This window comes from Corvus hawaiiensis, chromosome 4 (genome assembly GCF_020740725.1).
Source record: "Corvus hawaiiensis isolate bCorHaw1 chromosome 4, bCorHaw1.pri.cur, whole genome shotgun sequence".
Lineage (NCBI taxonomy): Eukaryota > Metazoa > Chordata > Aves > Passeriformes > Corvidae > Corvus > Corvus hawaiiensis.
In genome coordinates, this window is record NC_063216.1 from 70,617,493 (window position 1) to 70,633,420 (window position 15,928).

The window sequence follows — 15,928 nt, forward strand, 5'->3', positions numbered from 1 at the left end:
TTCTTGTATCTTTACTGGTGAATTTCTAAAACCAGTAAGAACCTAGAATTTAGTTCAATCCAGAAAATTTGAGTTAAGCTTTTGGAAATGGATTCATCTATTTATAATCAACCCATAGCTGTTTCTTTTGAAACAGCTGTATCCTGATTACACATTCAGTATGCTGTATTTTTAGTTTTTCTACTGTTTTCACTAATTCACATCATTTTCCATATTGATGTTTTTTTCCATAAGATCACTTGGTGAATTGTTACAATGGATCCAAGTTTAGATTCACGACTGGATTTTGAAAATTCTAAAGTTTAATGTTATTATTTTTTTTCCTGTCTGCTCTATGAAAGTAATGAACCACAGTGTCAGTTTGTGACACGAAATGAAATCCACAAATAGATTTACAGCTGGTTTCGTGACAAATTCAGAATCTGGATACAGAGATCATCTCATAACTTGTGAGACACCCACATTTTCTACATGTCTGTATTTTTACAGATACATCCAGACCTCTAAGTTTCTGCTGGTTATGTAGGAAACTTGGAAGTTCTGGTGATGTGGCAATGTTTGCTGCCAGACGATATTTTCCCTGAGAGTTAGTATAACTGTGGCTATATTTCTACTCTATGTGGAAAGATAGAACTTTTTCTATGCTCGTATGTTCAAGCAACTGGTCTGCACAGTCTCTTGCAGTCTTGCCCTTTTTCTTGGAATACATGCAAACATTGTCTTAGAAACTTTAACAAGAAAGTCAGAGTTCACTGTGATGCTCCTCTAGTCTTACCAGTCTACATATGGTCTGTGAAGTCCTGAAAGTGTCAGAACAATTTCCACCTTGCTTGGTCAGTTGGGTTCATATTCACATAAGGACAAGAAACTATTTCATTATATTTTGTTTTAATTTTACTTTTAATTATGGTATTAGGGCGGGTTAATTCTGAGTTACAGAGCTTCTGCTTACAGGTCCCTATGCTAGAAAATGCTTTCGTCCCCAGGTTTTGACATCAGAGTTCTGGCAAGAGGTGCTTTGGTCTGTAGAATTGGAACAGTTTTGTATGGACTCACTTGGGTCCAAAGACTGGATATTCTCATCTGGTATTACACAAGTGTAGTCTTGCTTTACTGAAATCTACAATGTGTATCTGAATAGGAACTCAGGTGAAGGCAATTTCCATCATTGTAATTTTCCGTATCCAGAGTATGGAAGAGCTATGTTTCATTGCTTCCTTGCCCTTTGTTTTCTCAAATTATTAAATTATTTCCTGGATCTTAAGCAACCCACCCTCCCATTCCCCACCCCCCCCCCCCCCAAAAAAGAAAAAAAAGAACCCAACCAACCCATTAAGCAACTTTTAGAAACTCCTAGAAAGCTTAGAAAACTTTTAAAATACTTGTAGGCAAGGTCTTGCTATCAATTATGTATGATTCTTAAAGCCTTACATTTTTAGAGAAAAGGCTCCTCAGGCCTCAGCAGATGGACAAGACAAAGCTCAGCTGAAGGTCATTACCCACCTTCATTTGGCCTGTCTCTGGGAGAAAGCAAATATCCCTTCACCCCCTCCAGCCCTTTTTCTGTAAACTCTTTGCACAATTTATCAGGTGCTTGGCACTTTTTAAGGACTGCAGTATCAATGATGTCTGGGCTGCCCAGCCATCAAACTATGAAGAATAGAAATAGGAAGTGAAAATTTAAAATTCTAATATGAGCTGCTTTCTCTGAAATAGGGCACAGATTTCCCTATTACACAAAGCTATTGTTGTGGTTTGATTTCATTTTCATCTGTTAATCCTATTTTAGCTGGTAGTTCCCTTGATGAGATGAAATGTTCTCTACTTGGAATGGGTGTTAATGGGTACATATGTCACATTTAGTAGTTTGAAATGTGGTGTTCATGCTGCCTCTGAGTGATTCTGTTAAACTGCCTGTTTTACAGGCTCTGGCATGAGCAAACATTTCTGTTCAACCATTCTAGTAAATAATATATAAATGGGTTGGAAAAGTTCTCAACTGCTTACAGTAATTATTTCAGATTCCAAGAAAGTGGATGATAATGTTATACCTGGTGTGGGACCAGGGTTTCCCAAGAAAAAATTATAATGGTTAGATAGATGCCATTTGTACTCTGTACTGTTTACAGGAAGAAGAAAAAAATTCAACAGGATGATGTTTGAACATGTATTCCCTTATGCCTTCTTGGAAAATTGTTGTTTCAAGAAAATGAAGGTTAGCACCCACTTTTTAGGGCCATCTTTTTATATCTATTTTTTAAAACTATTGTTAGTATGGCAAAAATGTGCTCTTTCTTATGCTTTGGCTTATGGACCCAGTTAGAAAATAAACTTTTAGAACCAAGGAAAACATGTAAGTCACATCTTAATATGAAGAAAATATCATATTAAAATCAATAAGAGAGGAAAGCATGGAAGGCATATGATTTCACTTTATCTTTTGGAAAAGTCTGTTTTCAACAGACAACAGAGAAGCTTTTTTAAAACCTAATATAAGGAAGATATATCATTCACACAAGACCTACAACCAGGAACTGCTAAATCAGTCAGCAGCAAAATGGAAACAATCCAGGATTCTCAGCCACTCCAGCCATTCTTTTACAGTGAATGGACTTTTTTTTAAGACATAAATTTGAAAAAGTGGACTATGCAGTTCTATGGTTCATATGGAGAAAAGAACAGACTCAACAAGCACTTTCTCCTGGTGAATATATTGTAGATGTTCCCCTTTTCCAGTTTCCATCTAGAAGCAGAAATACACTGTCAAAACACATTGGGAATGATGGTTCTGTTTGTGAACTAAACAGGAGGAGGGAAAAACACCTTCAAGTATGGACTCAGGATTACGTTTCCAGAATTGGCCTCTAATTACTTGAAAAAAATTGTTCTTTAGAAGTGTCAGTCTTCTGAGAAAATCTGGGTGACAAAAAAGGCTGAAAGCATCATGCTGAATTTTCTAAAAGAGATGCAAGCCCATGGGAGAAGGTGAAAACACCAATCTGCTGTGGGTAATTTTCTGATGACCAACAGACTGGGCATCTCATACACAGTGTCTTTTGGCAGAAGCTTGGCTACCCTTCACTCTCAGTAGCCTTTCACTTGAAACACTCTCTAGTGTTTCAAGTGCTCTAACCTCAAACTGCCCCAAATGCCAGTTTCCCTGGTTTTTATGAAGTGTTTCCTAGCACTAAAAGCAAGGGCTGCTCCAGCTTGCTCTGTAGGGCTCTGCAGGGTAAAACTGTTGTTGGGACCGCTTGTTGCATCCTTTGTGAACTGGCAACAGAATGGGGATGCAGAAACAACTGGTGATCAAACACATCTACCTCAGGTCAGCTCAGATAGTTTATTTTCCTAAGGCTGCCTCATACTGAACAGGACTTTAAGCCATGGTCTCACCCATTTCAGCCACATCTGTATATTAGACACAGATTTGACCACACACTGAGCAGGGATATTTTGTGAAATTTCAACACAACCCTTTACAGAGAAATTTACTGTTTGATCTGAGTAACAGAAAAAACCCACACTTCTTAAACTATTCTGAAGTATTTCTTTAACCCTCAAAGCAATTCTGATGAAATAATTTTTCATGCACTCTGTAGGGTTAGTCTACCCTACAGAATTTTGAAATAAGACTTTTGAAATAAGAGTTATCAAATGAAGAATCTGAGCAATTTCCTGAAATTATATGTCAGCTTAAAATGGTGGAAGAGTAAATAGCAAGAATAGCCAAAGCAAAATGGGCCAGCTATTAGATTGAAACAAGGCTGAAAAGACAGCCTCAGATTACTGCTATCTGCAGAGAGTGGGGACGAACTGTTCTTGTTTTGATAATGATCCTTGGAAATGGGTTATTTGTAGCAACATGAAAGCCCATTTAACTTGGAAATTAAGAAACTAGTGACATGAGTCATTAAGCAGCTTTGGGCTGTAAATTATTTAAGTGTGAAGGGAATATCCTAAAATAATGTAGGAAATTAAAACATGGCATCGGCTATTAAATGTGTGAAAATGGATATAAACCAAGAGTGATAGCAAATAAGCAGGTGTTTGAAACCACAATCACATCCAATTCAGAAGATTTATAAAACCTAGGAATCAATTTCCTTTCACTCCATTGTTGCTAAAGCCAGCAAATAGAACTTAGTGATAAGGAAAACTCATGTCAATTTTAATTTCTTGCAGCTAAGTGGCTAGAAATTACACAGTGCTGGCTCAGACCTGTGTCATGGGTTCTACAGTGATGATAATGTCTTGAGGCATGCATCACATCACATTTCTGTGTAGCTTTAACGTGTTATGCTGACTCTTAAGTGAATTTTTGTCAAAGTTGTAGGTTCAAGGCAGTTATAAGCAGGTGTGCTGCCTTTTAAACTAAAGTTATTTAAACAGGCATTCTTTAAGACATTTAAATTGATAGGCTTAATTGAGGTCAATTCTGAAAACGGTGATGTACAGTCTTGCTATTGTAGGTATTCTAGATAACAGTATCAGCTCTGAGAGTAGATCTCCCTTGATCAGTACTAAATCACTTGATGTACAACTGTTTGGAACATAGTTTCATCTTAGGATATCCCAGAAAAGCTGTTGTGTCATGATGGAAGATGTGTAACATAAAAGACAAAACGTTCTCTGTGAGATCCTGTGGTACTGCATTTTCCCCCCTCCTCCTCCCCCTGCCCCCCCTTCCCCTGCCATTTTCAGGGACAAAAATAAATAATACAACATATATGTGTTAGAGGAGGTTTTAAGGAAATGTGATTTTAAATTGCTAGAGGTTTGAGCTTGAAAAAACCTATCCATTATTGAAAAATAGACAGAAATTGCTGTAGAATTATTATGTTGGAATTACCTTAAATTAACAGGTATGTTTGGATCTTTAACTGAAACACATGACAATTTCTCTAGATCTTTAATATGATCTATGCTAACTAATTCAGGTCAGGAGTATAGCAGTGTTTTTATCTTGGCAGGTTGCTTGTTTGTTTGTTTGGTTTAATGTGAGCCAAATAGAAGAGGAGTTGCATATGGCAGCCATCAACATGATACACAAGCAATAGCATATTGACATGTAGCTTCTCTTTTATGTGTGTCTGTTGGAAAGAATAAAAAATGTAGAGGGCTACAATGATGTTGAGACTTAAATTCACTTAGTGAGCTATTTATTACTTAAATATTAATTTACTGTTCTTCAAAGATCCTAGGAAGAATCAAAATAAATTTTTAGAATTTTTCTTATTAGGTCACAAAATAATGTTGTTGTTTTGGATATTCTAATGTAGTAAAGGAATTGGTTTTTCATTGTACAATCAGTGTCCTTTTCAGGGAAAAACTGGCATGTTTTTCTCTGTAAATAGGGACAAGCCCATCAAATATTATACATTAAGCTACATCCACGTAGAGAGCATAGGTCCCTATAAAACTATATCAATTAAAAATGAGCAGTTATGTAGATAAACCATGACTACATGATGAACAGTATCTTTTTATTTTTTTGCTCTGAACTTATTTCCCTGAAAGCTACAATTTCTATTCTAGCGAGGCAGAGGTGGTGCACCTTTCTGCTTAACACAGATGCTGAAGTCTTTTTCCATTCCTTGTCTTTCTTATTCACTTTATTGGAAGGTATTAAAACTAAAGCATGTTGTTTGTTCCTTTAAAACTATAAACTAGGTTTGAAGAGACTTTTTGTAGAAAATCAGTAAAAATTATATTGCAAATACACCTACTCTTTTATATTCATATATCCAGAGAACTGGCGATAATCATTGGAACATCTCCAACTTTTCAAGTATCTGAAGAACTCTAAAATAATTTATTATATTTTAAACATAAGTGACCTACCAACAAAATTCCATATAATGAGAAGATCCTTCTGTAGGATAAATTACTGACTGAAAAGGTGGTGGACTGATTCACACTGTGTCTAAAACTGACTCAACTGGTGGATAAACTCTAATACACAGATTTATGTTGAAAGGAATGTGTTTAATTTTATGTGAATGTGTAATGATTCATATATTGCACAAAACCTAAATCAAATTAACTCAAGCCTAAGCACTGCTCTCTTCCTCTGACTTGGATCCCTCGCAACTTCTGGCTTCAAAGAGTTGGCTCTGAAATGTTATTGTTCCTTTCTGAGGGATGTGATGGGAATGTGTAGTATGCAATTGGTTTCTCTGCAGATCACACTCTTATCTCTCACGGGCGATGACAAAATTACACTTCAGGGTTTATTTTTAATTAACTGCTGTAGCTGAATGTTGGATTTTACAAAGGTTCTGAACAAAAACCAATAGTTTTTTGTTGCATCTTCACCTTAATTTTAAAGCAGGTTGATTAAAATACATTTTTTACTCTTTGAAAGGAATACAGAAAGAGTTCAGTTCAATAAAAACCTGATGAAAGACCTTTGCATTCACAAAATATGCTATTTATACTATAGGTGCTGGTTTTGTTTATGATTTCCTTGTTACTTCTCAACTGACACATAACTAATACCTGACAAAATACATCCAATAGAAAAGATCCTAGAAATCAGAAGTAGAGAAGGATTTCTTTAAGACATTCTGAGAATGACTTAGGGTTCCTGTCTTGTTCGGTTTGTTGTTTTTTCAAGAGCCAATTCAATTCAAGAGAAAAAAGCTATTGAGAGAGTAGATTAAAGGAGGGCACTCTTTCTGAGGGTCATCTTAGGCACAGAAGGACTTCACAGCATAGAATCATTTCTATCACCATTGTGTGCTTGGGCTGAAAAAAACCCAAACAGCTCCTCTAAAAGGTGCTGTTCTTTAATAAATGCACAGAGAAATAGCCATGGTAAAAACATAATGTTGTGGATTATCTGTATTGGCTTCCTTAGTAAAGGGCTTTGAGACTTAGTGACAAAAACTAACTTGCCAAGATGACTTTTCAAGTTACTAAAACCAATTCCTGATGGGTTCTTTTGCTTGGTAACAATAAGAAATGGAGGTGGGTACCACAAGCATGCATCATCTCTTTAGGAATGGACTTGGAAACTGATGATGCTCTAATATTCATTGTTCACAATAGTCTCAATTTTTAGGATTTTTAAAATGCCGGGGAAACGTCTCCTTCCTTTATCATCTCTTCATTCCAGAAAGAAGCCCTTAAGTTAAAAGCTGTTTTGAGTATGTTTAGGTTTTTTTTTCCATTAGAGGTCATAGACTCATCTCATTTTACTTTCATCTTCCACAGAACTGTGGAAGTGAAATCATCTTGCTTTTTATTCCTGCTGAAAGTCATGAGAGTCATTAACCTCAGAATGGTAACTGCTGGCCCACCTCATATGAATAAATTTGGACAAACTAGCTTTGGTACAATAAGGAGAAGCCAAAACATCTCACAGGTCTGAAACCATACTTGCAAACATTGTGTAGGTGACCATGCATTGTGTTTATCTGTCAGAAGTAAAAGGACAAAATTAACACATCTCTTCATAGTAATTCTAACTTTTTTGATATATTAGTGTGGATTCTCATTATTATAATGTGGACTCTTATTCCCATAACTCTCTATGATGACTCCCATATTGCTGAGCCAAGTACGTATCAATACACATCCTTTTTGCAATTTTAAAAGTAAAGAAGATAGAATAAAAGTTTGGTGGCACAGGTACTTGAAGCCAACAGGCTCACTATTTCCTCATTATAAAAGTGTATCTGAACCTTAATTCAACCTTATATCACAAGTAAAATGTTTTGCATTACCTGTCTATGTGAAAAGGCATCACCATAGGGCTACGAGTCTTTGTGATAAAACTCTACAGGCATGACACCTCAAAAGATCATAAGAGTTATTTAGCTTTGAATGGTCTACACCCCAGGAGTAGTATGCAGCTTTCAGACATGATGTCTGAGCTTGTACCATGACATTCCCTGGTTATGCCTGAACTGAGGTCTGGAGTTGAGCTGTAGAGTAAGACAATGTGTATATGTGTGTGTGTGTGTGTGTGTGTGTGTGTGTATGCACACGTGTGTAAATACATGAATTTATGGAAGAATTCTGAAGGCTCTCCTAAGAAAAATCTTGTCATTTCTAAATATAATGTTTAAATATACCTGTTACTTTTGCCCTGGTAATTAGTTGTTTTAACATCACAATAGTTGTCTGAATGACTTGTTGACTTTAGGGTATATTGTCTGAAGTATCATTCCCTCCTTCTCTCCTGCAGCCCTCTCAGCCAGCTTGTATTGTCCAATGTGTGCAATGGTGTTGACAGAAAAACCTTCAATGAATCTTGAGATCTTAGGAAGGGATTACAGCACAAGAGAACATCTGGGAATTCAGTCAGTACATTTATTTGGATTATCCCTCAGATTCCATGGAAAGAAACAAGATGCTCCAGAAATCAAAAGAACAGTGGCAATTTGAACTGATTGAGATTCTGGCTCTTTATTCGTGATGAGGGAATAAATTGGTGATATGTGGTATTACAGGTGCCTACAAGTAGAAAATAATTTTTAAAGATGCCGATAGGAAAATTATCAAGAGATTGAGCTATACATGGATCGAAACTCCTTTCCTTTCCACTGGTGGTTTGAAAAATTATCTATGCTAATGACTGTTGACATGATAACTACATTGGAAGAGGAAACAGGAATTGCTACTGTCCCAATTACATTTTCAGAAACAAAAATGTGCAGTTTTACAGTACAAGAAATGTCCAATCATGCTTAAGCAGACCAGCTTGGATGCATGCTTTTTATTAGGCAACAACATGAGCAAAGCTATACTATTTTTCAACAGAAGTCTTAAGTACTCCAGTGGAATGAAAGTGCACACATTTGTTGTTTCATAACGCTTATTAGCACAGTTTTTCATTATAGATTTATGCGCTGATAGGTGGAAAAATCAAGCAGAGTTCTTGATTCATGTTAACATTTACAGCACTTAATGGAGGGGTAAAATAAATAATTAAATGTCGCAATGAATTAGTTGACATGGCAAGAAGTATTTGGGATGTAGTTGGTTTCTTAACCATGTCTTTCTGCTCACCTCCTTCAGGCTTGACTGGTCCATCAGACATCACTTTCCTGAGGGCTAGTTGGCTTTGGTCTTTGTTGTCATTGGCTGGTGGAGGCAGATTGTCAGACTGAGTTCTTTGAATAGGGAGGACTCCTGCTATGCTGTGTCTGTGCTGCTTCCTGGCATGATTAGACTGACCGCTTTTATGTGCTGCTGTGGCAGTGTGGGTGAAATGGAAACCCAGAGTATGTATCCTCAGATGGAACCAGCTTAAATGTTATTCATGCAAACAGAAGTGGTTTTTTTTCTGTATTTAAGTAGTGTTTTCAAACACCAAAGAGACACCACATGCACAGCATTAAAGAGTATTAAAACTGGCTGTTTCTTTAATGATGGTGAAGACAAGGGAAATAATTTTCCCCCAGTTTTGCATTATACCATGGTGAGTTTATGGCATATCAACAAATCCTAAAGACAAACACAATGACTCCACAGTCAGAGAGATTTAATTTGCCATCAGCTAAACCCTCAGCTAGCAATTAGATACTGGTCTGAAGTATGCTCTGGAGAGTAATCCTTTTGAATGGAATAGTTTTAATTCATAAACCTATTTGAAGTTGTCAGATGAAATCTATCTTGACCTTTAATCAATCCAAGGCAAAAAATTACTCAAAAAATTGAACTGTGACACCTGACTTAGCTCTCAACTCCCTTTGAGTTTGCTAACTTGACAACATTGTCGAAATTTGTTACTGGCTTTGTGTGTTTAATGGTTTTGCACTTACTTTGTTTAATGTTTTTGCTGTATTTCTGTTCTGCTCATCACTAACACAATCTTATCTGAGATACAAAGAAGGTTGCCTTATATTTCCTTTCCAAAAAAAAATAAAATAGATATTTACAGTCATGTTTCAAAAATAGAAATCTCAGCCATGCAGTTAAAAAAGAGTTTCTTTAACTTCAAATCTTCTTTTGTGTGTATAGTACTGTCCTTCATGATTACCACTTATAGTTACATCCTGTTATTAATGTGGTCTCAGTCTTGTGTGCAATTTGAAGAGCTGGCAGTTGCATCTCTGCAGGTTTTGATTATTTCATTGGTAGGTATTTAGTGACATCAAAACACAATGGACTTCTCTGTGAGTCATGCACAACTATGGAACATCATGGACCATGAGTGAAGGGACTGATGGAGAAACAGCCAGTTTCACTGCAGTCTTTACAAATTAAAATAAATAAATAAATAAAAGACTTCTAAATACAAGAGTATATTGTAATTATATGTATTCACACACAGGCACACAAAGAAAGACATTGAACAGAGTGAGCACAGTGTGCCAAGAACAGAAAAAAATAAATAGCCAAAAAGGGAAGGACAGCAGGGAAAAAGGCAACAGATGAACATTAAGCTGCCATGCTGAGGAATTTATTTGCGTCTTTTACTTGGTTGAAGGCGAAGCTGTTGCACAGCTGCTTCAGCAGCGGCGATGGCTGCCCCAGCGTCTTCAAGGTGAGTTTGAGTGACACTGGTTTTGCTTTGGCTGCGAGATGGACCGTGAGAGCGGAGATGTCCTTCAGAAGAAGATTTGGAGCTCCCTGGACTGCTGTGGGATTTCTCAATGGTGGGCACCTGCATGTCTACCAGGAAAATGAAGAAGCACAACTCTTGCATTTATTAAAAACAAACAATTTCGTTCTCTTTCTCTCGACTGGTCTTTCTAGCTGAATTCAAGAACAAGGAATAAAGATTAAGCTATGCCATTCCATTTAAAGTATCAGGATATATCATGATTAGGAAACTCTTATGAAGCATCATTTTCTACTTCCCCACTGTTCCCTGGCCCAGGGAATAATTTATTTAGTATTGGTTTTTTATCACCTGTGAATTAGACCTCCTGTGTTGGCTCAAACTGGTGGAATGATGCCGTAGCGTTTTCTGCTTTCTATTCTCTAGTAAGTCAAGGCTTACCAGCATCACCTACACCAGTACCAAACATTTATTGAATGTCAGTTTATCCTGAATAATGCTGCCATGAAAATCATGGCCTAACTTACAATAGCTACTATACTTACCTCTAATTCAGACATCTTATATAGACACCAATCCCTGGCAAAATGTTACACAGAGAAATAGAGAGGAGATGGAGCAGAGTCTTGTCCCTCTGGGGCTCTCATCTGGATTGTAGATGGAATGGTTTTTGCTTTCATATGGCATAGGATGTGTTTTAAGAGAGCACCTGTCCACTGACTACTTAGTATAAAAAAAAGAATTAGAGATAAATTTCTTGGAGCAGGAGACACTGAGATCAATTCTGCTTTTGTAAACACCAATGTATATCTACTATATCAGCTCCACTGATTTCCAATACAACGGAGATATGCAACAGTCCATTATTATTGGCTGGAAATGCATATTCATTATTGCAGCATAAGAGTTGTTCTATAAAATATTAACGTGCCATTTTCAGATGAAAAAAATCCATAGAATATTTAAGGAACATGAAAAATAGGAAGCTAAATAGGTATTGAATTTTCCCAAGACTACCAAGAAAATGAAAAGGGCACAGAATCTACAGCAGATGTGCAAAGAACGTAGGGTCTGTAAGCTGCTGTTTTAAGGACACAATTTCTGAGTAAGCTGTCTGGAAAGATTGAGACAATTTAAGCCTTGTGTCCAATTAATTAATCACAGAGATAAATGGATTTTTAATAAAAATGTATATAAACTTCATAGCAGTACCTTTATTTTTCTTTTAGAACTTACACATAGCAAAGGTTTTCCCATCATCTGGGAAAATATTTCATATCAGGTGCACCAAGTCATTCCTACCCTTGGAGGGGTCCGGGAAGATTCCATGACTTCTGCTCTTGATGACAGATGGTTTTGGAGATTGCTGGCTACTCTGTCCAGAGTGAGACTTCCCATGATCAATGTTTTCACTCTGTTCTTTAAGAGGATACCACCGAGGAGTGTTGTCAAGCTGAGAGATGCTGGATAACTCGATCAATACCTACAAATAAATCAAAGTATGATATATGGCCTATATCTGACCTATTAATGATTGCATACAGCAGAAGAGACTAGAGTTGAGTTCTCAGACGTTGCAGTCAAGTGTAAGAGTGAAGGGTATAAGGCTGTGTGCTGACAGATTCAGGATTCTCTGGGCATGCTGTGACCCCAAACGCAGATTCAGTAGCATATTGATGTGTCTGAACTAATATATCTTCTCACCAGGACCTCAGTAAGGACTATGAGCTGAGTCCTTAGACTGTGGCATAGCTCCACACAAAGATGACTGGGCAGTTTAGAGGGAAGCTTGTGAGCACTAGCTTGACAGCTACACTAAAAAGACATTAAAAAGACATCCAGCCATTCTGCCTCTGGACAGGCATATTCTAATAGGAGAATCAAGCAGTGTAATTTTCTCCCTTTTATGAGTGCTTTTAAGGGGGGAAAGAGATCTATATTTGTTTTTATTAAGGTCATCAATAAATTTTAAAGACTCATGCTTCTTGAGTCTTTAAAAAATCCACATATGTAGAAGCAGTGACAAAAAGAAAAAAATCAGGGTTACTCTTGCATTTCACTAAAATAATAGAATTCAACAGACCATTTAGGCCTCTAAACTTTACTGAGGAAAAAAAAAGGAGGTGCATTGATAATGTGGAAATGAAATAAATAACGTGGCTAAAAAACTCCCAAACGTTGTAGCTGAAATCTGGTCTAAGCCCCCTTCATTGTCAGCAGGAATTCTGTAAAATTTCTTTTAAAAAAGAAAGAAGTCTAAAAAAAGAGCATTGGCACCAATAAGGACCCTTCCTCCCTTAATAGGCTTGCAGTTGTGAGAGGGCCAAGGGATGTAAAGTACTGAAATTCATCACAGAGTCTTGAATGAAGGAAGGTCAAAAACAGCTTTGCATTTGGCTCTAAAGTGAGAGGGTTAAAACTGATATCAGGTAGGGAAGTTTTAAAACTGCTAGACAAATAAAGTGTGCAATTACCTCAGGGAACAATGTTTTTGTCACTTTAGTACAAGATCCTGAATTAAAGAAAGCCTCTCCAAATTTAGGGATGGGGAAGTCACCTAACAACTGGTGGTTTCTAGGTTAAAAGCCTTTTTTTCTTTCCTTTTTTCCTTTCAGTTTCATAGGTTGTCTATGGCCTGTCTTGGTCTTTCTGGTTTGGCCTATAATTAATCTGAGCAGATGAACTATTCAGCATGCTCCCTGTTGTGATTTTTGGTCATAGCTTTGAGAATGACTTGGAAGACAGCATGGCTGAGGATTGTTCCCAATAGGCAGTATAGGCTGGGGGCTCTTGTAGGAGGAGAGGTTTCACTTTCCATGGATGTGGACCATGATGTGCCACTTTTCTTCTGAGGCACACAAGTCCTGCTGGCTCTATTCAAGCAAGTCTTTGGGGCACAATTTGGATATCCCACATATGATGTTATGGTGCAGGATTCCTCTGGACATCCTGGTGCTGAGACACCTGGGTAGTCTTTTCTGTTCCTTTTTTCCCTAACTGCTTTCAAAATTAATAAAAAAGTATCTATAGAGGCTGAAAAGGGGGAAGGTTTAAATCTTCATGCAGAAGCGGTCGCTGGAGCATCCTTTTTCTAAATGTCATAAAAAACAATGATGTAAATATTCAGTAAAGCCCTGCATTTGGACAAACATGCTCAACTCAACAAGAATATGGACACAGAATGCAGGAAATAAGTAATCATGAAGCAGCTTCCTATACATTTATTTTAGTAATTGTTCAAATAGTGACACTGATTGCTCAGTCTAGTAGTTACCCAAAGGGGAACAGGAGCTGAACTGTATGGCTTTTTGCAGAATTCAAATGCAGAGTGAGCCCAGATACTCTCAGTCTGTATGACTGATTGATTTTCCTGTGCTTCTGTTTCTAATTATAATCTTTATTTGTAATAATGTCTTTAATTATTTATATATCATAGTTATTGCTGGTAATTCTGTATAATATGTGCATATGTTTGTTTATTTGTTTTTTAAAGAGAAAGCCTTCTTCCCATGAGCACTCATCTCATTTATTAGTAATTACAAGATTAGATTTTGCCTTCAGTCATACTTTGGTAATGATATTTCTATTTCAGAATGTTAAAAATGAGACTTATCAGCAGGACTAAATTATTCATACTTGAAGGTACTTGTGCATGTGTTAAAATATGGCTTGATGGCAGAATTTAATCCTTTAATCATTTACAAAGACTAATACCTCCACAGCCTCTCTGTGTTACGCTAAAATCAAGGCAGACAGCTTTCAGTCATAACAAGAATTCCCCCTGGAGTCACTGTGAAGGTTGTTACTACCTCACACTCAAAAAAGTATTAATTTTCAGTGAATTAACATTTTGTTGGGTCCCAAATTAACTTGCCCCCAGTTAATCAAGATAAAAGGGGTATATCTTTCATGTCTAAATTAAAGGAATCATGACCATTTGTTATGAAGACAACAATAAAACTGGGATGTAAAAAAGGTTTTACTTAACACATGTATCATACCTTGGAAGAAAACAGTCTCCAAATACCAGCCTGCAGTTATTACTAGTAGAGAGGAAGAAATAAGATACTCACTTCACCGAGGAAGTCATTTGAGGAGAATCTATCATAATCCCAGACAGTCACTTCCAGTGTTTTCTTTTTCAGCTGCAATTCAAGTAAAAGGGTAATTAACCTCATAAACTTCAGATCAAGTCTTTATGGTGGTTTCTGTAGATGATTTCCTCCATGTTTCCTTTTTCATAGTGACAGGTAGGCAGCTTTCCCCTCACATCAACCTTGTTCTGAGAAAAGTAATTTGGAGCTATTTGTTATCAAGACAAATGGGCTTGTGCTTGGTCCTATTTTAGGAATTTCCACAAGTTGTTTTGGGTAGAATGTACGTACACTGCAAGAGCCAACTGATTTTTATAGCCCCATTTTTGTGTTCCTGCAGCTTTTCTCATCATCAGATCTGAGTCGTGTGAACTCAGACATTTTCCTGAAGTGCATACGAGTGCGAATTTCAAATGTATCATACCAAACACCCTATTGACACAATCTCATCTGTGAAGATCAGGCTTTAATACCTACAGAATTCAGTGTAGTCAATGAGAGTCTGCAAGTGATCCAGGCATGCAGGACAAGTTGTACTGTTGGGTATTAATGACAGCTGTCAAAATCCATTATCTGCAGATCTTGTTAAGCATGATAGCTGTGTCAAGCACTCTTCTATAGGCCTCAGTAAGAAAAAAGTAAGTCTTTTTATATAACAAGAGAGGGCAAGACAGAGAAACTGTTGACCAAAGCAGTTGACCTTATCGTAAACACTGATCTGAGTGTTTTTCCAGTGGTCTCTGGGGACATATAGGGGCAGGATTGATTACTGATATTGTGTGCTGGCGCAAAAGGCTATAAGGTGGCTGGAAAGGCAGTAATAAATTCATGTGGCTTGAAAGAGAGGACAAAATCCTGTGGGTTGTAGGGTGTCTGCAAAGTCACACTGAGAAGTTAAAAGTGAAGAATCCAAGTATTACTGAGGAAAACAGGACTCTTCACATACTTGAATAAAAGAAGTCAGAAGAATTCTAATGTGATAGTTGAGGTCGTCATCCTAACAAGCAACCTGTCACTCACTGCTCTATTAATTGTCTGCTGGGGATAGAGGGACAACAAAGGATCAAGTCATTGCTCAGAATGATAAGCTATACCAATTACTGTACATATTGCATATACTTGCAAAGAAAGCACTCTTGGCTATTTACAGAACAACAGAATATTCTGAGTTGGGAGGGACTCACAAGGATCATCGAGTGCAACTCTTAAGTGGATGGTCTGTACAGGATCAAACCCACAGTGTTGGTGTTATTAGCACCATGATCTCATCAATTTCCCTCCACTGCCCCTTGGTTTAATGCAACACAGACTAAGACAG

The 15,928-nt window shown here is 37.1% G+C and overlaps 1 protein-coding gene and 1 long non-coding RNA gene across 13 annotated transcripts in view; one reads left to right on the forward strand and one right to left on the reverse strand.

The window, feature by feature from the left end:
- The window catches only part of LOC125324684, a 44,352-nt gene extending 31,727 nt beyond the window's left edge, over positions 1–12,625 (forward strand). For 9 of the 10 annotated variants that reach the window (XR_007203082.1, XR_007203090.1, XR_007203091.1 and 6 more), the window contains one exon: positions 8,195–8,285. This is a non-coding gene — a long non-coding RNA (uncharacterized LOC125324684). Of the gene's footprint in view, positions 1–8,194; positions 8,286–10,285 lie in introns of those variants that run through there. The other variant, XR_007203084.1, reaches the window with a different exon arrangement.
- PCLO (piccolo presynaptic cytomatrix protein) overlaps positions 1–15,928 on the reverse strand; it is a 329,242-nt gene that overhangs the window by 50,904 nt on the left and 262,410 nt on the right. For 2 of the 3 annotated variants that reach the window (XM_048300868.1, XM_048300867.1), the window contains exons 18-21: positions 14,590–14,661; positions 11,819–11,999; positions 10,432–10,626; positions 9,019–9,201 (exon numbers count right to left, since the gene is read on the reverse strand). In XM_048300868.1, the coding sequence (XP_048156825.1) occupies positions 9,019–9,201; positions 10,432–10,626; positions 11,819–11,999; positions 14,590–14,661 (631 nt within the window). The remainder of the gene's footprint in view (positions 1–9,018; positions 9,202–10,431; positions 10,627–11,818; positions 12,000–14,589; positions 14,662–15,928) is intronic. The other variant, XM_048300870.1, reaches the window with a different exon arrangement.